At 38.3% G+C, this 22,668-nt stretch overlaps 1 protein-coding gene across 14 annotated transcripts in view; it reads left to right on the top strand.

Annotated features, from left to right (window-relative positions):
- Nucleotides 1-22,668, top strand: part of UVRAG (UV radiation resistance associated) — a 319,164-nt gene that overhangs the window by 28,856 nt on the left and 267,640 nt on the right. For all 14 annotated transcript variants that reach the window (XM_078340195.1, XM_078340191.1, XM_035265389.3 and 11 more), the window contains 2 exons: nucleotides 7,216-7,333; nucleotides 14,551-14,585. In XM_078340195.1, coding sequence (XP_078196321.1) covers nucleotides 7,216-7,333; nucleotides 14,551-14,585 — 153 coding nt within the window. The remainder of the gene's footprint in view (nucleotides 1-7,215; nucleotides 7,334-14,550; nucleotides 14,586-22,668) is intronic.

The following is a 22,668-nucleotide window of genomic DNA, read 5'->3' as shown; positions in this document are numbered from 1 at the left end:
ATCTTGCCACTGAGTTAGAATGTTGCTCTTCATCTGCTAACCTGTTATGGGTTACATCCTTAATAAACATTACAATGTAAGTCCTTTCCCTAGTTGTAATCCTTGGTAGTTTTAAATGGATGGGCTGATGTTTGTCATCATAGTACTTACTTTAAGTACAGTTTGAGCCAGACTTAAATTGTGTCAGCAGGGTCTGAATCCCACATCTCTTGACTCTGCTTTCTTCCTTGTTCATTTCATTTCCTGGTTTCACTGTGATGGAAAGATGGCTGACAGGATCTCTAGCCCTATGTCCTTCTAGGTTCAGAGCCAGTGGGGGTAAAAATGAACTCATGGCTGAGCACAGTGGCTCATGCCTCTAATTCCAGCACTTTAGGAGGCCGAGGTAGGTGGATCATTTGAGGTTAAGAGTTCAAGACCAGCCTGGCCAATATAACAAAATCCCATCCCTACAAAAGATACAAAAATTAGCTGGGTGTGGCGGTATGCGCCTGTAGTCCCAGCTACTTGGGAGGCTGAGGCAGGAGAATTGCTTGAGCCCAGGAGGCAGAGGTTGCAGTGAGCTGCGATTGTGCCAGTGCACTCCGGCCTGGGTGACAGAGCAAGACTCCATCAAAAAAACAAAACAAAAAAAACCACTCAACAGTTTAATTTCTGGATCTTTTGTTAACCCTAATTGGATCATATGTTATGATGAGGGGAATAGAATGTGCTGATTGGCCTGAGCTGAATCGCACAAACATCCCTGATGCTGCAGGTAGAGTTAACTCTGCTGGACTGTGGATCTACAAGGCCGTAACAAACAAAACAAAAAATATATAAACAAAACAAAAAAGTTGTTTATATTCTACTGTTAAGTTTTAAAGCAGCTTTCTAAGAAAATTACTGGTATTAAGAAGAAAAACAGCTCTTTAGGTGTTGTGGAAGTACTGGTTTATAATCATACTAATGAGTACAATTGTAACACTTTGTTTTCTATTCTTTTTTTTTAAACTAAAGCAGAGGTTTCTTTTCTTTTCTTTTTTTTTTTTTCAAGACAAGATCTCACTGCATTGCCCAGTCTGGAGTACAGTGGCACCATCATGGCTTACTGTAGCCTCAGCCTCCTGGGCTCAGGTGATCCTTGCACCTCAGCCTCCTGGGTAGCTGGCACTTACATGCATGTGCCACAACATCCAACTAATTTTTGTAATTTTTGTAGAGAAGGAGTTCTGCCATGTAGCCCAGGTTGGTCTTAAACTCCTGGGCTCAAGTGATCTGCCCTCCTTGGCCTTCCAAAGTGCTGGGATTACAGGTGTGAACCACCCACGCCCAGCCCGATGTTTCAAATTTACTATGCATACCACTTAAATATTGTGTTAGAATTTGTATTTGAAAGATTTGTAAAATTTAAGGAATTTAGGCTCATATTGCCCTTTTGTCCACTGCCAACATTTCAGGTAGTTAAATTGTGAGCTATAATCTGTCTATCCCCCAAATCAAAGCTGAATAAGTTTTGATTTTGTATGTTAGTGAATGCTTTTAACCTTTATGTAAGAATGTGATAGGCAGTGTTTCAAAGATTTTAAAGCCATGCTAATTTAAAAATTAAAATCTCCTATTTAGCTTTGGAGATGGATGTTACTAGAGCACAACTCAGCCACCTAAATTTACCACTGTAGAATGATGCATGAAGAGCATTTTATAACTGTGAAAGTAGAAAGTACAGCATTTGAGGAAGTTTCTGGAGAGTGCTTGACCATATGACAATTCACAATCACAAAGACGTGGAATCAGCCTAGATGGTCATCCACAGTGGACTGGATAAAGAAAATGTGATACATATACACCATGGAATACTACACAGCCATAAAAAGAGAATGAGATCATGGCCTTTGCAGCAACATGGTTGTAGCTGGATCCTATAATCCTGAGTGAATTCATACAGGAGCAGAAAACCAATAACCTCATGTTCTCACTTACAAGTGGGAGCTAAACATTGAATACACAAGGGCTCAAAGAAGGGAATAGTAGATACTGGGGCCTATTTGAGGGGTGGAGGATGGGAAGAGGGTGAGGATTTAAAAACTAGCTATTGGGCATTATGCTGATTACCTAGGTGAGAAAATTATCTGTACCCCAAACCCTGAGACATACAATGTTTGTTTACCCATGTAACAAAATCTGTATATGTACCTCTTGAGCCCAAAAGTTGTCCCCCCCCCAAAAAAAAGTTAGCAGATATTAGGAAGCTATGTCACAGACATGAAAAAAAAGAAAACTGCATGGGATGTCATCTTAGGGAGTAATTCCAAAGTCTGTGTACATTTTAATTACTCAGAATGTTTTTACTTTCCTGTGATATTTGAACCAACTTAGATCATAAAAAACGTTTGACTTAAATATCTGTAGGTGGACCATTTGAAGAGTCAGCCAGTAATTCTGTTTAGAAAAGATCAAAGCATTGTTATTTATGCTCGATGGTGCCACTAGGACATGAAGTACCACTAGACCTTATGCCCGAGAGCAGTTAAAAGACAAGTCATAAGGATTTCCTGTAGGCGAACAGTGCTGTTAAGGCTTACCCCGTTTCAGTCATCAGGCAGGTTCTCAGATTTGAAGTGCCCTGTGTTCACCAACCATCTGGTGGGTAGGCATCAGAATCTGGTAAGGGTTTCAAACCACTTAGAACCATTGCAAGGCCTAAGAAAAAACCAAGTTTTAAATTTTAGTTAAGTCTTAATCAGTTTTATCTTTTATGAATCATAGTTTTGGTTTTGTATCTAGAAAGTCATCATAAGCCCAAGGTCACCGAAATGTTTTCCTATGTTATCTTCTAGGAGTTTTATAGTTTGGCATTTTCACTGAGGTCTCTGATTCATTTTGAGTTAATTTTTGTGAAAAGTGTAAGATATATGTCTATATTCATTTTTTTTGGCATAGAATGTCCACTTTCTATACCATTTGTTGAAAAGACGGCTGTCTTCTTTGAATTATCTTTGAGCCTTTATTAAAGAATAGTTGACTATATTTGTGTAAGTATATTTCTAGGCTCTCTATTCTATTCTCATCGATTTGCCTCTTCTTTTGCCAATGCCATTCTGCCTTGATTACTGTAGCTTTATAGTAATATCAGCTCTCCAACTTTTTTCTTTGGCTTTTTTTGAGATGGAATCTCGCTCTGTCACCTAGGCTGTAGTGCAGTGACAAGATCCCAGCTCACTGCAACCTCTGTCTCCCAGGTTCAAGCGATTCTCCTGCCTCAGCCTCCTGAATACCTGGGATTACAGGTGTGTGCCACCATGCCCAGCTAATTTTTTGTATTTTTAATAGAGACAGGGTTTCACCATGTTGGCCAGACTGTTGTCAAACTCCTGACCTCAAGTGATCTTCCCACCTCAGCCTCCCAAAGTGCTGGGATTACAGGCAAGAGCCATTGTGCCCGGCCTGTCTAATTTGTTTTTATTTTTTCTAGAGATAGGGTCTTACTATGTTGTTGCCTAGGCTGACCTTAAACTTCTGGGCTCAAGTGATCCTCTTGCTTTGGCCTCCCAAGGTTATGAGCCACTGTGCCTGGCTCTGAAATGAATGTTATTAAAAAAGAAGACAAGACCTAGGGCACAGGAAGGTTTACATGTATATTTACAGCCTTTCACCAAGATTGTGTGAGTAATTTACCCATAAACAGTTTATTAGCATGGGCAACATAGGGTGATCCTGTCCCTACCCAAAAAAAAAGAAAAAAGAAAAAGAAAATAGCTGGGCATGGTGGTATATGCCTGTGGTCCCAGCTACTTGGGAGACTAAAGTGGGAGGATCACTTGAGCCTGAGAGGTTGAGACTATAGTGAGTTGTGATCTGCCATTGCACTCCAGCCTGGGTGACAGAGTGAGACCCTGTCTCAAATAAAATAAAATAAAAAGTTTATTTTCTTTGTCCATTTCAGTTTCTGGAAGCATCTTGTATTTTAATTAATTTCAGTATAATGAGAATACTTATGCTAATGCTTTTGAAATAAGTAAAACAAAGGAAAAGAGCAAAAAGTCATACATTCTACAGTCAGTGCTTTAAGTATATTTGGTCAGTTTATGGAGTTTTTAAACCTTCTTATAAAATGCTCCGAATGTGGTTAGTTCTGTTTATTCAGATTAGTGGATTATACTGGTAATCCACCCAGTTAAGAATGTCATAGAGTTTAGAATCAGAAGGTGTCTTGGAGGTGCTTGTGCTAATTTCCTGCAGTTGCTACATAATGCAGAGATCTCTTTGGTAATAATATCCTTGCATCTATTACAGATCTGATCTCCGTCCAAGTCCTGTACACTGCTTTGTAAGGCAGTCAATTCCATGATAATTGAATGTGTCATAAAGTTATTCTCTTAGTTGAAGGATAGTTTATTTCTCTGTGCTCTGTAGCAATAAAGGAGTATAAAGACCAAATTATATATTTTAGGTATATATAGTATTTAGGCAGAGACACATATCCACATATATAGGGTGTAATCCTTTGCTTCATTTCTGCATTGTTTCCTCATTTTGAGATATCTCCTGTCATTTATTATTTTCTTTGTTTTATATTTGGTTACTTAGAAATGTTGGGATAGTCTGGTGTGGTGGTCCATAACTGTAATCCCAGCAGGTGAATCACCTGAGGTCAGGAGGTTGAGACCAGCCTGGCCAACATGGTGAAACCCCGTCTCTAATAAAAATACAAAATTAGCTGGGTGTGGTGGCACATGCCTGTAGTCCCAGCTACTAGGGAGGCTGAGACAGGAGAATCATTTGAACCCAGGAGGTGGAGGTTGCAGTGAGCCAAGATTGCACCACTGCACTCCAGCCTGGGTGAGACAGTGAGATTCCCTCTCCAAAGAAAAAAAACGTTGGGATACAGCACTGAATAATGATAATGAATAATAGTTAGCCTTGTAGGATTGTTATGAAAATTAAATGATCACATGTATGAAGCACATATTTAACACAGTGCATGGCACATGGTAAACATTTAATAAATGCTAACCGTACAGTGATGGTAATGGTTTCTATCAAGCCTTTGAATGCTAGATTAATAGGGAAGATAATGGTAAACAACTAACTATAATAAAGGCTGAATAAAATAAGTGCTATAATAGAGACAGAAGCAAAGTTCTTATTTATCCTAATAAGGGAGCAACTAATTTTATTACCGGTAGCAAGTCTTGACTGAAAGTTGTCCAGGTGTTTTGAACAAAGAATTGGACAAAGTACACAGCAAAGCGAGGAAAGAATAAAGCAATGAAAGCAGAGATTTCTCATTGCTTCACTGAAAATGATAATCCCACCGCAGGGTGGGAGCAGGCCTGAGCAGCCACTCAAGGGTCCTGTTACAGAATCTTCTAGGGTCCACATACCCTCAGAGGTTTCCCATTGGCCACTTGGCATTCACACCATGCAAATGAAGTGGTGACCTGCAATCAGAGGCTGAAGTTACAAAGTTACACTCCTGTGCAAAACATCTGATTGGTTGTGAAAAACAACAATCAGATGGGGGGGGCGTTGCAAAGGGAGTAGCCCTTGGTCCTTTTGTTACTTAGGCATGGAAAGTTAGGGTTTCCCTTCTGGAGACCCTATTCTCCTTCCTCAATTTCAGTTGGAGAATGAGGAAGGGAAGGAATTTTCTCTCCTAAACTTTGAACTATGCATAGCATCTCCTTAAAGAAAAGGGATGGCATTGAGGACTTACCATGAGCAAATGCATGGAGCTAGGGAAGTGCATGGTCTTTTTGATGAACTTTAAGTAGTCGTGTGTGACTGAGGGCTTGGGTATGTGGAGGATCTGAGGAAGACTGAGGGTGGGAATTAAGGATGGTATATAGAGAAGTGAGGCTGCAGAGGACTTTGAAAACAATAATTGGATGTTGGTACATTATCCTAGATATTTAATTCCAAATATTTTCAGGTCTTTGAACAGAGGACCAGGATTGTAATCTTATGGCAAAATAGATGTGATTATTATATACAGATAATTAGTGGTTCCTGTTTTTAAAGTTTTGACTGAAGGGTCTAATGGAAAGTGTGTGGCAGGAGAAAATGGTTGCTATAATCCAGAGTGTGAAATGGAAACCATTGCAGATTGTGGAAAAATGAGTCTTTTAGAGTAAGCCCAGGAAACTTTTGTAAATACATTCGAGGCTTTTGATACTTAGAGGATTAAACAAATTTATTAGACAATAACCTTCTCTCTCAAAGAATCTTAATCTCTGGATTGGGTGAAAGGATTGGGTTGGTATGTACATGGGAAAAAGACTTGGGCTCTTCTGGTTGACTGCGCATGTAATGGGAAGTAGACTTACCTCAGGAGAGTAGACTGGCTTTCAGCCTGAGGGAGAGCTGTAAGCATATTTTAAGTGTGAGCTGAGCACTTGGCTTCTGTTTTTAAGTCTCTGAGAATAATTGTCTGACAGAGGGAACTAGCTTTTGGGGCTGAAACTGCTGTGCCCAGACTTCAGCATTGCCAACATTCTCTTTTTGATATAAGAGTTGATTTGGCTATCCCTTAATCTTATCTTGTATTTTTGTTGATTTCTACTATTGCTTATGAAGCTTTTGCATTTCCAAACTTGTCATTTCAAATCACTAAAGAGTCTGGTTGGAGAAATTGTTAGGAAAAAGGTCTGGTTAGGAAATTGAGACCTGGTTGATTACTGGTGAAATGAAAATTGAATTGAAGCTCACAGCAGTTGCTTTATTGGCTGGATAGAATCACCAGTGAGTCACTATTTTTATTTTTTGACTTTGGCCTCTTTTCCTGCTTGTATAGATAGATGATCTGGCATCTAGACTGAACTAGCATCAGGGGTGAGTGTATGTGTTAATCTTGGATTATCTGTTGGTATGAGATGGATTTTGCATGTCTATCAGAATCCTTCTGTGGAAAAAAGCAAGTTACTACTTAGTTTATGTTCCAGGGAATACTAATGCTATTATTGCAGGTATGTAGCACTCATAGTGCTTTTCAGAAATATTTCATGTCTGTTGTCACTTCATTCTCCAGCCACCTTGTAAATGAGATAGGGCAGGTATCATTTCTGTTTGACAGAGGGAATGCCAAGGCATAAATAAGAGACTGGATTATGATTTCTGGCTCAATAAATAAATGACTGAGACAACCTATTACATTTCATTTTTGAACTGCAACTTTGAGAAAATTTTATAGGAGGAAAAGGCTGAATGCCCTCTCTTTTTGTTGTTATTTTTCAGCGGCGTCTTCGGCATCTTCGGAACATTGCTGCCCGGAACATTGTTAATAGAAATGGCCATCAGCTCCTTGATACCTACTTTACACTTCACTTGTGTAGTTCTGAAAAGGTTTATAAAGGTAAGGGAATCTGTGGACTTGCTACCTACAGATTGACTCTCAGTGCCTCCTGCTGTTATTGCTTCTTAGAAAGCTAAATTGTTATGCTGTCTGAAAATATCTCATGAGCAGTTGGGATGTATACTAAAGAAACATGGCGACTGGATAGTTATTGCAGATAACTGAGGCTTACATTGATAACTTTCTCATTCCTTCATGAATATTAGTTTATTAATGGTCTAGTAGGTAGCATTTCAGGTAGATTGAATCCAGTGTCCTGTAGTAATTTTACTTTTATGAAAATATAATAAATTTCTTTTCTTTAATATTATGATAAAACAGGGACCTAGTTTTTATCTTCTCGTATCTGTAATTCCCTGTGTACATGGAATCGTTTTCAGAAGAATGGCATAGTTTTTTCTAATTCAGTTTTATATATTGTACTGTAGATACTAGATTCTTCTGTAAGTGAACATTCTAAGAGTAGATCATATATTTGATTACACATCACAGCCACCTTTAGAATGCATGTAATGACAGGAATGTTGGATTATATGATGGATCATATGATCCTCATGAAAATCTTGATATGATTAAAGATCTATTTATGTTAACAAAAGGTGACATCATTTTAACAAAAGGTTCTGAGACTTATTTGAATCTTGTCCAGTGGCAAAGGTGAAGAATTCAAGTGACATTTTATTTATTTATTTATTTTCGAGATAGGATCTTATTCTGTCACCCAATCTAGAGTGCAGTGGTACGATCATGGTTCACTGCAGCTTTGACCTTTTGGACTCAAACGATCTTCTTGTCTCAGTCTCCCAAATAGCTGGGACTACAGGTGTGAGACACCAGTCCAGGCTAACTTTGAAAAAAATTTTTGTAGAAATGGGGTCCTAAATGTTTCTTGGGCTGGTCTCGAACTCCTGGAATCAAGGTATGCTCCTGCCTCAGACTCCTAAGTGCTGGGATTATAGGTGTGAGCTATTGTCCCTAACCTTTTTTTAGTTTTAACTATTAATTAAAGCAGTGATTGTTTAACAACTTTTTTCTTTTTTATATATCAGTACCTGTATCTGCTCATTAAAACATTCAGTCAAGAAATATACAATGAAGAAGCCCCTTCATAAATAGCCTTAAAATATTTTTTAAGAATGGGAAAAGGACTCTAAATTCTACCATCCTCATGTAAATTTATTTTATTCTCACTTTTCAGTCTAACCATTGCATTAAAAAAATTTTTTTTTATTTTTGAGACAGAGGCACGATCTTGGCTCACTGCGAACTCCACCTCGTGAGTTCAAGCTATTCTCCTGCCTCAGCCTCCTGAGTAGCTGGGACTATAGGTGCCCACCCCCAGGCCTGGCTGATTTTTTTTATATTTTTAGTAGAGATGAGGTTTCACCATGTTGGCCAGGCTGGTCTCAAACTCCTGACCTCAGATGATCCCATGCCTGCCTTGGCCTCCCAAAGTGCTGGGATTACAGGCATGAGCTACCGTGCCCAGCCCATTACATATTTTTAAAACAATGTATTCATCTTAATGATTCATGCTAGCTACTGTAACAAATACCACAACTCTTAGTGGCTTACCAAAATACATTTCTTACACTAAGTCCAGTGCAGGTGTTATCAGGTGCTGTCTTGGCAGCTGTCCTCTTAAGCATTGACTCAGGTATTCAGGTTCCTTCTAGTTTGGGCTGCTGCTGTCCTCAATACATGGCCTTTGGTATGGCCAGAGATAGAAGGATTACTCGTGGGAGATTTTTAAATGAAATGGTCCACATGAATTTTATTACATTCTATTGGTCATTAATCAGTTGCATTGCCCTTTTCATTTTTTATTTTATTTATTTATTTTTGAGATGGAGTCTCGCTCTGTTGCCCAGGCTGAAGTGCAGTGGTGCCATCTCAGCTCATTGCAACTTCTGCCTCCCATGGTCAAGTGATTCTCCTGCCTCAGCCTCTCAAGAAGATGGGATTATAGGCATGTGCCTCCACAACCAGCTAATTTTTGTGTTTTTTGTAGAGAAGGGATTTCACCATGTTGGCCAGGTGGTCTCAAACTACTGACCTCAGGTGATCTGCCCATCTCAGTCTCCCAAAGTGCTGAGATTATAGGCCTGAGCCACTGCACCTGGCCTACGTTCTTCTTTTTAGATGGAAGGGGGACTGGGAAATGTAGGCTTCCTGTGTGTCCAGAAGGAAAATGAAACAATTTGGTTAAGGGTATAAGCATTTTTGTAGGCTTTAAAACATTTAGTCTACTGCTCATTAACTGGTTATATCATTAGCAATATATGACAGAGCTGGAGTAAATTTTTGATGAGTTTCTTTATAATCAATCCTGATTATCTTAATAAAACTTCTGTGTTCTTGCTTCAGTGTTACCTCTGATAATAGTAATTAACACCAGTACTTAGCACATTTTGGGAATTTGGAAAATGATAGCAATGATTAGAATTATCATAATCATAATAGTGTTTTCTAAAATGAGAGTAGTCATGGGCCTGGTTAATGATCATGTTAAAAACTTGTCTAGAGATATGGTGAAAGCAAAGTGACTTTTTTTTGTTTTTGTATTTTCTTTCCTCTAGCTCAGATTGTATCTTGAATTTAGGAGTTATCATAGACTGTTTTTCGAAATTACCTCAGTGAGATAATCATCAACACAGTTAGTGAATAGCTGGTGACAGACCACAGGGGAAGTCCCAGGTCTGGTGTAGCTGTTGAATCTGCCATTAGCTGTCAAGCCTCTTGGATAGGGCATTTAGTTCCTCTTGTGGGCTTTAATTTATCATTAAAATGAAGGAACTGGTGATTTCTGAGAATTCCTCCTATTCCAAAATGTCATGGTTGATTGAAGCCTATTCATGAACTCTTGGGCTTTATAAACTTTTAACTACCATAGGAGGAGCCGGGAAGCCCTTTCCTTAGTAATTCTAGTGAATGCTACTGTATCTTGTTGGTCAGACCGGTCATGACAAACATGAATGTTTTATGATCATTATTTGGTCCTTGGTATAGTACAATCATGATAAGAGACCAGTTGACTCTTCTCCATGAACCACCTGTATCACCTGTTTAGTGGTAAAAGACAGTGTTTTGTTGGAAGAATATCTGAAATGCTGGCTTCTCAGTTTTTCTTTTATTTCAGCTAAATTCACAGCAGATCCAAAGAAGATATGTGTGAAATTTCAGAAGAAATGTGTGAAATGTTTTTGACTTTTGACATCCCTGTAGTGCTTTTAGGAGATTGTCTATTTTTAAAATATTTCCAATCAAACATTAGTTAATATATCCCCAGAGAACAAAGCCTTGTGTTAATGGATGGATAGGTTTTAAACTTGGTTCCCTGTTAAACTTGGAATTTTTATACAATCAAGTTTGTTTTTCATAGTTATTTTCTTACCTGTGAAATGTAAGTGCCTGTCCTCTCCTGGAATACTATCTTCAATACATCAGAAGATGAACTCTATATTACCTAATTTAGTGATCTTATACAAGTCTCAAAGTTTTAGTTATTTATTTATTTGTTTGCTTGTTTTTATTTATTTTTTGAGACAGAGTCTCACTCTGTCAAGCAGGCTGGAGTGCAGAATCATAGCTCACTGTAGCCTCAACTTTCTGGGCTCAGGTGATTCTTCCCACTCAGCCTCCCAAGTAGCTGGGACTACAGGCACACACCACCATGCCTGGCTAACTTTTTTTACTGTTTGTAGAGCCGAGTTTTGCTATGTTACCCAGGCTGATCTCAAACTTCTGGGCTCAAGCCATCCACCTGCCTTGGTCTCCCAAAGTGCTGGGATTACAGGCAGGAGCCACCAAGCCTGGCTCAGGTCTTACGGTTTTAAATGTCACCTGTTGACCTTTCTTCTGAACTCATACCCCTGTAATTCAGTTGCCTACTCTACAACTCCATTTGGAGCCTAGTAGGTGACAAACTTGGTATGCTCAACTGAGCTTCATGTTCCAGCTGTGATCCACTTCCTATATTCTTCCTTATATCAGAAAATGGCAACTCTATTTCATTGGCCAAAAACTTTGAAATTGTCCTGTTTCTCTTACATTCCATATCCAGTCTTTCAGCATATACTTCTGGCTGTTACTATCAAAATATAATCATAACCTGATCACTTGCTATCCTCAAACCACAGTCATCTTTTGCCTGCATTGTGGAAGCAGACGTTTAACAGGTTTGTCTGCTCATGTAACTCCCTCAGTCTGTTCTCAGCTTTTATTAAATGAAAGTTTGATCCCTTTATTTCTCTCCTCAAAACGCTCCTGTGGCTTCCCATCTCATTCAGAGTAAAAGCTAAACTCCTTATGGTTTTCTAAAAGGCCTTTCATAATACGATTCTTGGTTACCTCTCAGAACTCATCTGCTACTCTTCCAGCTGTCTGTGTTCCAGCCAGCTGACGTTGTAGCTGTTGCTTGAATGCATTGGTTTTAACTAACTTAAAAGCCTCTTCATTTGCTGTTTCTTTGACTTGGATACTTTTCCTGTACATATTCCCATGACTAGTGCTTCCAGCTTCTTGCAGATCTTTCTTTTTTCCTTTGTTTTTGAGACAGAGTCTTGCTCTGTTGCCCAGGCTGGAGTGCATTGGCACAGTCCCAGCTCACTGCAACCTCCACCTTCTGAGTTCAAGCGGTTCTTCTGCCTCAGCTGGGACTACAGGTGTGCGCCATCACACCCACCTAATTTTTGTATTTTTAGTAGAGATGGGGTTTCACCATGTTGGCCAGGATGGTCTCGATCTCTTGACCTCGTGGTCTGTCTGCCTCAGCCTCCTAAAGTGCTGGGATTACAAGCATGAGCCACCCAGCCTGGCCATTTTCTTTTCCTTTCAATTCTGCTTCTTCTGAATTGCAGATCTTTATTCCAAATGTTTCTCAGAGAAAGTCTCCTTGATCACTGACTAACGCTTTTATAAGTTGTGATTATTTTCCTCTGTCTTTTGTGCTTTGTTTTTCTCCATGGTACTTAAGATCACTTGACATACTATATGTTTAATTATTTGATTATTGTATGTCTCTTTCCACTAGAATGTAAGCTCCATGAACAGAGATTTTTAGGTCCCTTTTGGTCATTGCTGTGTCCCCAATATGCAGAACCATGCTTGACACATACTAGGCCCTCAAATATTTTTGTCTTTTTAATTTAATTTTTTAATAGGTAAAAAAATATATATGTAAAGATATAAAGGTTTATATTAAAGGCTCTCTTTCACCTGCCTTCCATCACCCTACTTTTCTCCCCCACCCTGATAAGCACCGTTACTCATTTCTTGTTTGTCTTTACTGAGATTCCTTCTGCAAATACAAATACAAATATTCTTATTCCTTTCTCTCCTCTTTTTTTTTTTTTACACAAAATGTACCATTCTATTTATGTTTCTATACCTTGCATTTTTCACTTACTGTCTTAGAGTTTTCTGTTTTGATTCCTAGACAGCATCCCTGTTTTTTTTTTTCTGCATAGTTTTGCATTGAATAAATATGCCATAATTTATTTAACTGACTCCTATTGGTGGGCCCTTAGGTTGTTCTAGTTTTTTGCTATATACACAGTATTGCATTGAATAACTTTATAAGTAAATTGTTTTGTATGATGGCAGTATATTGGTAGGGTAAATTTCACAAAGTGGAATTGCTGTGACAAAGAGGATGGTGAATTGCCCTCCGTGGGAGTTGTTTTATGTGTGAGTGCTTCTCCCCACAGCTTTACCACCAAGCCTGTGCAAACTTTTGAAGTTTTACCAATCTGTTAGGTGAAAAATAGTTTTGCAGTGTAGCTTAAGTTTATACTTTTCCTATTATAAGTATGGATGAGGCACTAATGAAGCATTTGTTGAGTGAATGGAATGCTGCCGAACAGCCAAAACTCGCCATTGAAACCATGCTCTGCAATCTGTGATTGCTTTGTTTCTTTAGGTCTTAGCATGGCTACATAGAGAAATATTTGTATCTAATGGTCCCTTTCATATAGAAGTAGGTCTTGGATTATATCTTTTTGAAAATTTAGGCTGGGTGTGGTGGTTTATGACTGTAATCCCAGCTGAGGCGGGTGGATCATTTGGGGTCAGGAGTTCAAGACCAGCCTGGCCAACATGACTAAGCCCTGTTTCTACTAAAAATACAAAAATTGGGCCAGGATCGGTGGCTCATGCCTGTAATCCCAGCACTTTGGGCGGCCGAGGGGGCGGATCACTTGAGGTCAGGAATTCGTGACCAGCCTGACCAATGTGGTAAAACCCCAAAATTACCCAAGCATGGTGGCGGGCACCTGTAGTCTCAGCTACTCGAGAGGCCAACGCAGGAGAATTGCTTGAACCTGGGAGGTGGAGGTAGCAGTGAACTGAGATCGTGCCACAAGCACTTCTGCTTCAGCCTCCCAAGTAGCTGGGATTACAGGCATGTGCCACCATGCCCAGCTAATTTTTGTATTTTTAGTAGAGATGGAGTTTTACCATGTTGGCCATAAGAGCAACATAGAGGTGACTTGGGTAGGGTTAGCAGAGGGAATACTGGAAGGTTTTTGGGAATGGCTGAACTTCTGACAGATTTTGATTGCATCCTTGAGTTTTGTAACATTTTCCAACATACATGAAAGCTGTAGAATCATGAAATTTTAATGCTTACTGAGGACCTTCAATTATCAGTTTAATTCTCTAAGTTGTCTTAGAGCAATAATGAGCCCAAGAGAATTAAATAGACAAAATGTTAGTGACAGAAGTAGAAGTAGGACTTAGGTTATCTGGTTGCTAGTTTTGGTTAAAACGCTAGCAACTAGATAACCTAGATCAGTATTCACTCCGCAGAACTACCATAGGTAATCATTAGAGATGTTTGAGGAAAACAGAGCAGATGGATTCAGTTATGAGGGTGGAAGTGGGGAAGGAAAAAAGTTGGGGTTTTTAAGGGCTCAAATTAAATTTGGAGGAAAAATGAGCCAGTAAGGCAATAGTCACTAAAGTAAATCTGAAAGGTTTTAACTGTCCTTGCAGAAGTAAAGAAGGTTAAAGTAAGTGTTTTATTCCCTTTAAAACACTTTCATTTACTTCTTACCTTGTTTTTTTTTAAACAGATAAAGATATAGAGAGAATAATCCCTTGAAAATATTTTAAATGTTTTGCTGGAATATATGTTTAAAAATTTAGAGGATTAAGAGTTTGTTAATGGGCTTATTTTCTTTCATATAACTTATTGTTCTTTTTTTTTTCTTTTCCAGAATTTTATAGAAGTGAAGTGATTAAGAATTCCTTGGTAAGTTTGCTTTCTGACAAGGTACCTGTGACTAAATATATACACTTTTTTCTGTTTTCAGAAAATGCAGAAATGTAAAATACATTGAAGTTCAGCTCTGGTTTTAAAATACTTAGCAGATCTGCTCAATTGTTAAATCATCCTTGTTTTGTTCATTGCTGTATCTCTGGTGCTTCAAACATGACTGGCACATAGTAGGTGCTTGATAAATATTTACTGAATGAACTGATTTTTCTGTTAAGAACTTTAAATGGTATAAACTCAAATTCTATAATTTTCTCACTTTCATTTACTATAAATATATTTCTGACTATTTCACTGACCGTATGTCATAATAAATGATATCTTTAGATACAGTTCTTCAGAATTTTATGCCTAGGGCTTTTGTATAGGATACTCCTACTTGTTTCTTGGCAGTGGCATTGCTCAGTTGGCAAGTTGTAAGTGTCCTGCTTTTGATAATGTGTACCCTCGATATTTCCATAAATGGCTCAATTTATTAGGCTGTGTTGAAAACAAAGAAGAGCTTTATGTTAATGAAAGTATCATTTCAATGGTCCAATACGGCCTTGGATTTGGCCGCTGTCTGCTTTTCCACTTCATCTCCTCCGCCCCGCACTCAGCGTGTTCCAGGTGTACCTCTTTCAGTGCTTCAAACATGCGAAGCTTATCTTCTTCCTTCTGCCTGGAACACTTGTTTCCTCAGCTGTTCGCTTAACTGAAGAGGTCTTTCAGCTATGTCACTTCAGCAAGACCTTCTATGATTATCTCATCCAGAGTAGTTCCCTTTTCCCTAGTCATGCTTTTTCATGACCCTGTTTTATCTGAATGTTAACTCCTGTCTTCAGCTCCTTTTGGCCTCCATCTTCAATTGCTTTGGAATTATCTGTGAGGCCATGATACCTTCATCCGTAGTGCACTTAGGCAGAATACTGAATCCAAAGAATATTGTAGAATGGATTCAAGACAAGGGAGAGGATTGGACTAAAAGACTTCTAGGTCCCTTTCAACTCATAGTTTATACTGTATTTGTTTTCTGAGTGTACCACAAACAATGTTTGCCAGCATTGTGATTATTCACGAACATTCTGTCTCACAAAGTAGATAAAAACGCCTGGAGGTGGAGGTCACAGACTCTATATCTTTATATCCCCTTAGTTCCCCGTGTATTTCTGTTGGGTAGTTGTTTGACAAATATTAATGTTTTGATGTTCCTTTTAAAGGTATTATTTGATATTTTGGCAAGTATTCTTTTTTTTGTTGTTTCTTTTTTATCTTAATATAGGTTCTGTGAATGAAATTAACTTTTTTTTTTTTTGAAACAGGGTTTCTCTCTATCACCCAGGCTGGAGTGCAGCAGTATGATCTAAGTTCACTGCAACCCCCACCTCCTGGGTTCAGGTGATCCTCTCGCCTCAGGCTCCCAAGGAGCTGGGACTACAGGCATGAGCTACCGTGCCTAACTAACTTTTGTATTTTTTGCAGAGACAGGGTTTCCCCATGTTGTCCAGTCTGGTCTCGAACTCCTGACCTCAAGCAATCTGCCTACCTCGGCCTCCCAAAGTGCTGGGATTACAGGCATGAGCCACCATGCCAGCCCTGCTTAACTCTTTTCTTTCTGAGGGAGCTCTTTTTGCTTAGGGAAAAGCTAAGGAGTCAACAACCCTCAGAGAATATACCAGAGATGGCATGTTGTTACTGCCCTTTTTGCTGTCTCCGAAGAATTACTGCCAGGCCAAAAGATAGCAGAATTGGTTGGTTTTTTTTCCCTGTTTATGATTTTTGCAATTCTTAAGCTCTTGTGTTATTTACTGAATAGAGTTAGTGATTTAAATGTGTTTGTATCTATTTGTTACCATTATGCTTGGCGCATAGAAGATGCTCAGGAAATGTTTCTTGAATAAATGAATTCTTCCCTAGTATATTTATTGATTTTGAAGTTATATCCTGAAACTGCAAATCTCCAATTAGATGTAAAGGATTAGGCAAAGATTTGAATACTTTATTTCTAACTAAGGCTTTGGGTAAATTTTCTCTCTGGTGAACTAAGTTGGACTTTGACGAGCTTGTAAGTAATCTTTTTCACTCATGTAACTTTAAGATATAGATTGTGTTCTTAGTTTATTTTGTTAGCTTGCTTCTTAGACCAGAGTGGCTTGGTTTCATCACTCTGACGTCAAAGGAGACATGGAAAAATGGACTCATGATTAAAAAGAGTGTTTTCCCCCAAAGATTAGATAAAATGTACTTAGGCCCCTACACTGTGCTTCTTTCTAACTCCTGAGTAGTCCAGATCACCTGTCCAATAAAACTTTCTACAGTGATGGTAATGTTCAATGTGTTGTTTAGTACAGTTGCCACTGGCCACATGTGGCCATTGAGCATTTGAAATGTGGTTCAGTCCTACTTCAGAACTGAATTTTAAATTTTGTTTAATTTTAATTTAAATAGCCACATTTGGCTAGCAGATATCATATTAGACAGCACAGTTCTAGATGCTTCTGAAAAGCTTTGCTTCTTTTTCTTTTCTTTTTTTATTTTTTTGAGACAAGAGTCTCACTCTTGCTGCCCAGACTGGAGTGCAGTGGCGTGATTTTGGCTCTACTTGTGCAACCTCTGCCTCCCGGATTCAAATGATTCTCAGCCTCCTGAGTAGTTGGGACTACAGGTGCCTGCCATCACACCTGGCTAATTTTTGTATTTTCAGTAGAGACAAGGTTTTGCCATGTTGGTGCCCAGGCTTGGTTGGTCTCGAACTCCTGATCACTCCTCAGGTGATCCGCCCGCCTTGGCCTATGACAATGTGAGGATTAAAGGTGTGAGCCACTGCGCTCAGCCAGAAAGCTTTCTTATAATCATTAGAAGGAAGAAATTTCCCCTTTTTCTTTCTTTAAAAGTAGTTTTGGGCCCAGTGCATTGCTCATGCCTATAATCCCAGCAATTTGGGAGACTGAGGCAGGTGGATTGCTTGAGCCTAGGAGTTCAAGACCAACCTGGGCAACATGGCAAAACCCCATTTCTACCAATAAATGCAAAAATTACCTGGGCTTGGTGGTGCGTGCCTGTAGTCCCAATTACTTGAGAGGTTGAGGCAAGAGGATTACTTAAGGCTGGGAGGCAGAGGTTTCAGTCAGCCAAGATTGTGCCACTCCAGCTTGGGTGACAGAGCGACACCCTGTCTTGGAAAAAAATTACTTCAAGCTAAGTATGGTGTCTCACACCTATCTCCCAGTACTTTGGGAGGCTGAGGCAGGAGGATCATGTAAGTCCAGGAATTTGGAATCAGCCTGGGCAAGATGATGAGACTCCCATCTCTAAAAAAGAAAATTAAATAGATAATAAAAAAATAATAAAATTAGCTGGGCATGGTAGTGCATACCTGTAGTCCCTGCTAGTTGGGAGGCTGAGGCAAGAGGATCCCTTGAGCCCAGGAATTTGAGATTGTGGTGAACTATGATCGTTATCACTGCACTCTAGCCTGGGTGACACAGTGGGGGAAAAAAAAAACAATAAAAAACTTTGTCCTTTTTTTTTTATATCCCTAGTCTCATTCTAAATCCATATAATAGCTCTTTGTATGGTGGTCTTGTCTTAGCTTCTTTGATATGTGATAATAAACTTCAGAAAGCAGGGACCTCATGTGCTTCATGTCTGTAATCTCCATAGTCATTGTATCGTGATTTGCTTTGACTTGGCAAACAAATAAGCTTAGTATATTTCATATATATGTGTCCAAATCTAAGTGGCCAGCTGTAAGACTCACTTTTATTTTATATTTACAAAAAATAGTTAAACACTCTAATTAAACTGAACATAGGACCTGGGCAGTAGTCTTAGGAGTTGTGATTCAATTTTACTGTGAGTTTCTTCAATCCATTTTAAGATACTTAGCAATTTTTCCTTCCTTTGGGTACATTATTTGACCTCTGATAAGGAATCCTATCAGCAGGAAACTATTTACTTCCTTAAGTTCTTTAAAGAGGTTGGATGAAGTAATTTCTTCACTGACATATATTTGCATCTCTAATACCAAATTCATGACTCATTGCTCTGTTTCTGTGCTTTCTGCCTACACAAAATCTTAATACTTTTTATTGAAGTTTGACATTTATAAAAGAGTTTATAGATCATAAAGAGTTTATAGATCATAAGTATACATCATCTTGAATTTTCTCAAACTGAATACACCTGTATAACCAGTATCCAGATCAACAAATAGAATATTTTCAGCCCCTAAGAAGCCCTCTCATGCCCTCTTCAGTCACTGCTCTTTGGACTTTTAACATCATAGATTAATTTTACCTGTTTTGAGCTTTATAGAAATGAAATCATATAGTATGCACTCTTTTTGTGTCCAATTGCCATGTTTCAACTTTATATAGTAAGATTCATTTATTTTGTGGGATATATTTGTGGTTTGTTAGCTATATAGTATTCCATTGTGTGAAATCACAGAATTAGCTCATTTTGTTCTGTTGATAGGCATTGGGCTAGGTTCTAGTTTTGAGCTAATATGAATAGTGCTGCTATAGATGCATGTCCTTTTGCTATAGATGCATGTCTCCTGTATGTCTTTTGGTAAATGTATGGATGCATTTCTGTTGAGTATATTTTTAGGAGTGGAATTGCTAGGAATATGCATATGGTCAGCTAAAGAAGCCAAATAGTTTTCCAAAATTACTGTTTGATTTATACTCTCAACCCAGTCTACGAGAATTGTTTGCATTGTGAACACTTGATTTTTAAAAAAAACTTTTGAATTTAAGTTGTTGATAATTTTTTTTCAATATAAATCAAGAGAAGTATTTTAAATGGCAATTAAACTTAGCACATAGAGGGCCAACATTGAGCCTAACTTAATCTCAAAGAAAGCTACTTTAAAGGGTGTGCAGGTAGATACAGTGACACTGGATGACTGCCACCTGGTGGTCAAAGATTGTAGGACTTTATTGATATTACTGTTTCTAAAATCAGAATTCATCTTACAGTGTGAAGAAACATGCATGTTAGAACTGGTAAGTGGGACTGTGTTGGATGGGAATAAAGAGAATGCAGTACACTGAAGCAGAATAAGGGAGTACCTGCCAGGGGCGATTGCAGTTTTTCTGCAGCAGTCACATAGGAGGTATCACTTGAGCAGACACCTGACAGAAGGGAGGGAACAAGCTATATAGCTATTTCAGGAATACTGTTCCAGGACAAGAAACAAGAAAGTACAGAGACAGGAGTGTACTTGAGGTGTTCAAGAAATGGCTAAGAAGTTAGTAAGTCTGGAGTGTAGTGAGCAGAGGTGGTTTGAAGTTTTGCTAGGCATATGACAGAGAGACAGGTGCAAGGGAATTGAGGATCAGGGCAGCAGAGGGAATAGCTTGGAGCAATAGGAGATGATGGTCAAGGGCTAAGGAGCATGAGAATGAGATTTTGGAAGGCTTAGCATTACAAGTAAAGCAAAATGGGACGTATCTGGTGGACCAGGACCCTCACCTTATTCATGATATATTTAGCATAGAACAATTCATGGTGAATGTATAGTTCAGTGTTAATGTCCCTGCCTTCAGCTTGCCATGCCCTCCAAGTAATCTCTTCTTCAGTTCAGGGAGAAGTTAGATCCTTGATATTATTGAAGGGTCATTGGGTTAATTAATAACTAAAATTATTGAAGCAATAACAATGGAAATGACTAAATTCTCTAAAGTTGTTTTTTCATGTTTATAAAAGCGGAGATTGCCAAAACTCATTTGTTAAAACTTAATCACCAAAATGATAATATTAAGAGGTAGGGCCTTTAAGGAGTGATTAAGTCATAATGGCAGGTCCTCATGAATGAGATTAGTGCCTTGTAAAAGGGCTTGTGTGTGGGGGTTATCTGTTCCTTCTGCTGTATGAGAGCATAGCATTTGTCCCCTCCAGAGGAGCCAGCATTCAAGGTGCCCTCACTAGACATTGTACCTTGCTGGTACCTTGATCTTGGACATCCCAACCTCCAGAACTGAGAAAATAAACTTCTGTTGCTTGTAAATAAATAAATAAATAAATAAAATAGAGATTAATTATGTCATGAACCCACATCTGCCTTTAACACTTACAAAGTTAATCTGATCATTGGATATTTTCCCAGAAATGAGTTTTTAACTTTTATTCGAATATTAAAAATTTCATGGTGGGAGTAAGAATACTGATAGCTAATTTGTTTTGAAATTTCTCTGTGCATGGATTTTTTAAATGAAGAAGAGGTATCAATTATAAGTACGCACCTATGATTTAAGTAGCATGTTGGGTGTGCCATATACATTATTTCTTATCCCTATAACAGCATTCCAAGCTAAGAGATATGCTTGTTTTACAGCTGAGGGACCAGGTTCAGCAGGCTGAGTAATATGATCTAGGTCACACAACTAGTAACTGGTAAAACCAGTGTTCCAGAGCCCTGCTGTTTCGCAGCCTCCCTTATCCCACTTCCTTCCACTGATTAAGTCTGCTAGAGGTCTAATAGAGGTCAGTGATAGCCTTCATCATTGAATAAACAAGTTCTAGAACTTGTTTGTAAGGAAAGCATGTGACATTAATTTATCAGAACTATAAACTTCTGTTGAGACAATGACTGAGCTGTTTTTAAATCTTCGGGAAAAAAACTGGCTAAACAGTACGAATACTTTTCATGAGTTACTAGTCTGAGTGATTTTTCCAACCAACTTTATGTTTCAGTTGAATTTTAATTGAATGCATTAACATTTAATCTCTGTGTGTAGCTTATGTCAGATTATGTTACTGTCTGTTAAACTGCATCATCTTTAAGGGTTTCCAATTTCTGTCTGGATAACTACATGATTTGAAGGGAGACAGAGAAAATCAGCACATGGAATTATATATAGAACCAGGGAAGAACAGGATGCCATGAAAACATGTACAAGTGTTACTTATTTCAGTTTGGAGAGAGGAGTTAGGAAAGGTTTCTAACAATTAATAATTTCTAAATTGAGTTAGGAAGTCTGAATTAAGGTGAATGAGACAAGGAAAGAGAGTTTATTGTGCTGTGATTTTATAGTGATAAAATCAGAATATTAGTGTCAGATATCCCTGTGAGATATGTTGTATGTTTCAGAAAGTTAGAACCTCTTTTATGAGTTCTTGGTTGTATTCTTGTAACCATACATTTGTTACCAAGCAACCCTATAGTAATAATGATTTTAGGTCCTCTTGTGGTAGGTATGTAGTAGACAGTGAACTTTTCAGAGTTATAAATATCCTGATATTCTGCTATTGTACTTTCAGTGAACATGGTGGTGTAGGTCCCTGGATTATATTAGTACTTGATTAATTAGTTCCATCTAGAAATTGGGCTGGTATGTATAGGTTAAATATAAATAAAAAAGCTGTCTGGGTCTATAGAGTAAAAATAGTTGGCTATAAAATCTTTGAATGTGTGGCAGGCTGTATCTGCCTGTATCTGAATGTACCAACTTAGAAATTATTGCTCATTGTCTGGCAACTATTTTGTAATAGTATAAAGGAAAGTCTTTGTAATGAGAAGAGTGACAATAGCTCTACTGTATTAGTATTTTATTGGCTTAGAAAGAACACCCAGGTCATCTATTCAACTACATGAAATAACTTCAAAAAAATTCCCTCTCCTCCAGAGGTGTTTGATTTTGAATGAAGCATTTAAGAATATTTCATACAATAGCCCGCAAGAGTATCTGTCCCCTCTTCCTTGCCATGCATTACGCCCCTTCAGATACATTCACCAAGTCTTATTTTTTCACTTTGAAAGGAGGTCTTATTTCATGCTTTTTCTGATTCTTGATCACTCCAATAGTAAGAGGAAATTTTCCTACTTCATATTTTAGAATACGTTTACTTTTATTGAAAGGCAGTCTTACACAAAGGGGAGTAAATAGCTACCTTTTAAGGTGGTACAATTTGAAGACCAGGAAGGCTTAGGCTTTAGGACGTCCATCAAGAAGAGATGGCTTCATTTGATTTATTTCAGTGGGCCACCTCCTACTTTTTCCCTTTTTGGGTCTTCTAAAAAAATATTTTCATTACTTTTTTTTGGGATATAGCATACATATAGTAAATGCAT

Source organism: Callithrix jacchus, chromosome 10, assembly GCF_049354715.1.
Source record: "Callithrix jacchus isolate 240 chromosome 10, calJac240_pri, whole genome shotgun sequence".
In the NCBI taxonomy this organism is placed as follows: domain Eukaryota; kingdom Metazoa; phylum Chordata; class Mammalia; order Primates; family Cebidae; genus Callithrix; species Callithrix jacchus.
This window is presented reverse-complemented; position numbering and strand designations above follow the sequence as displayed.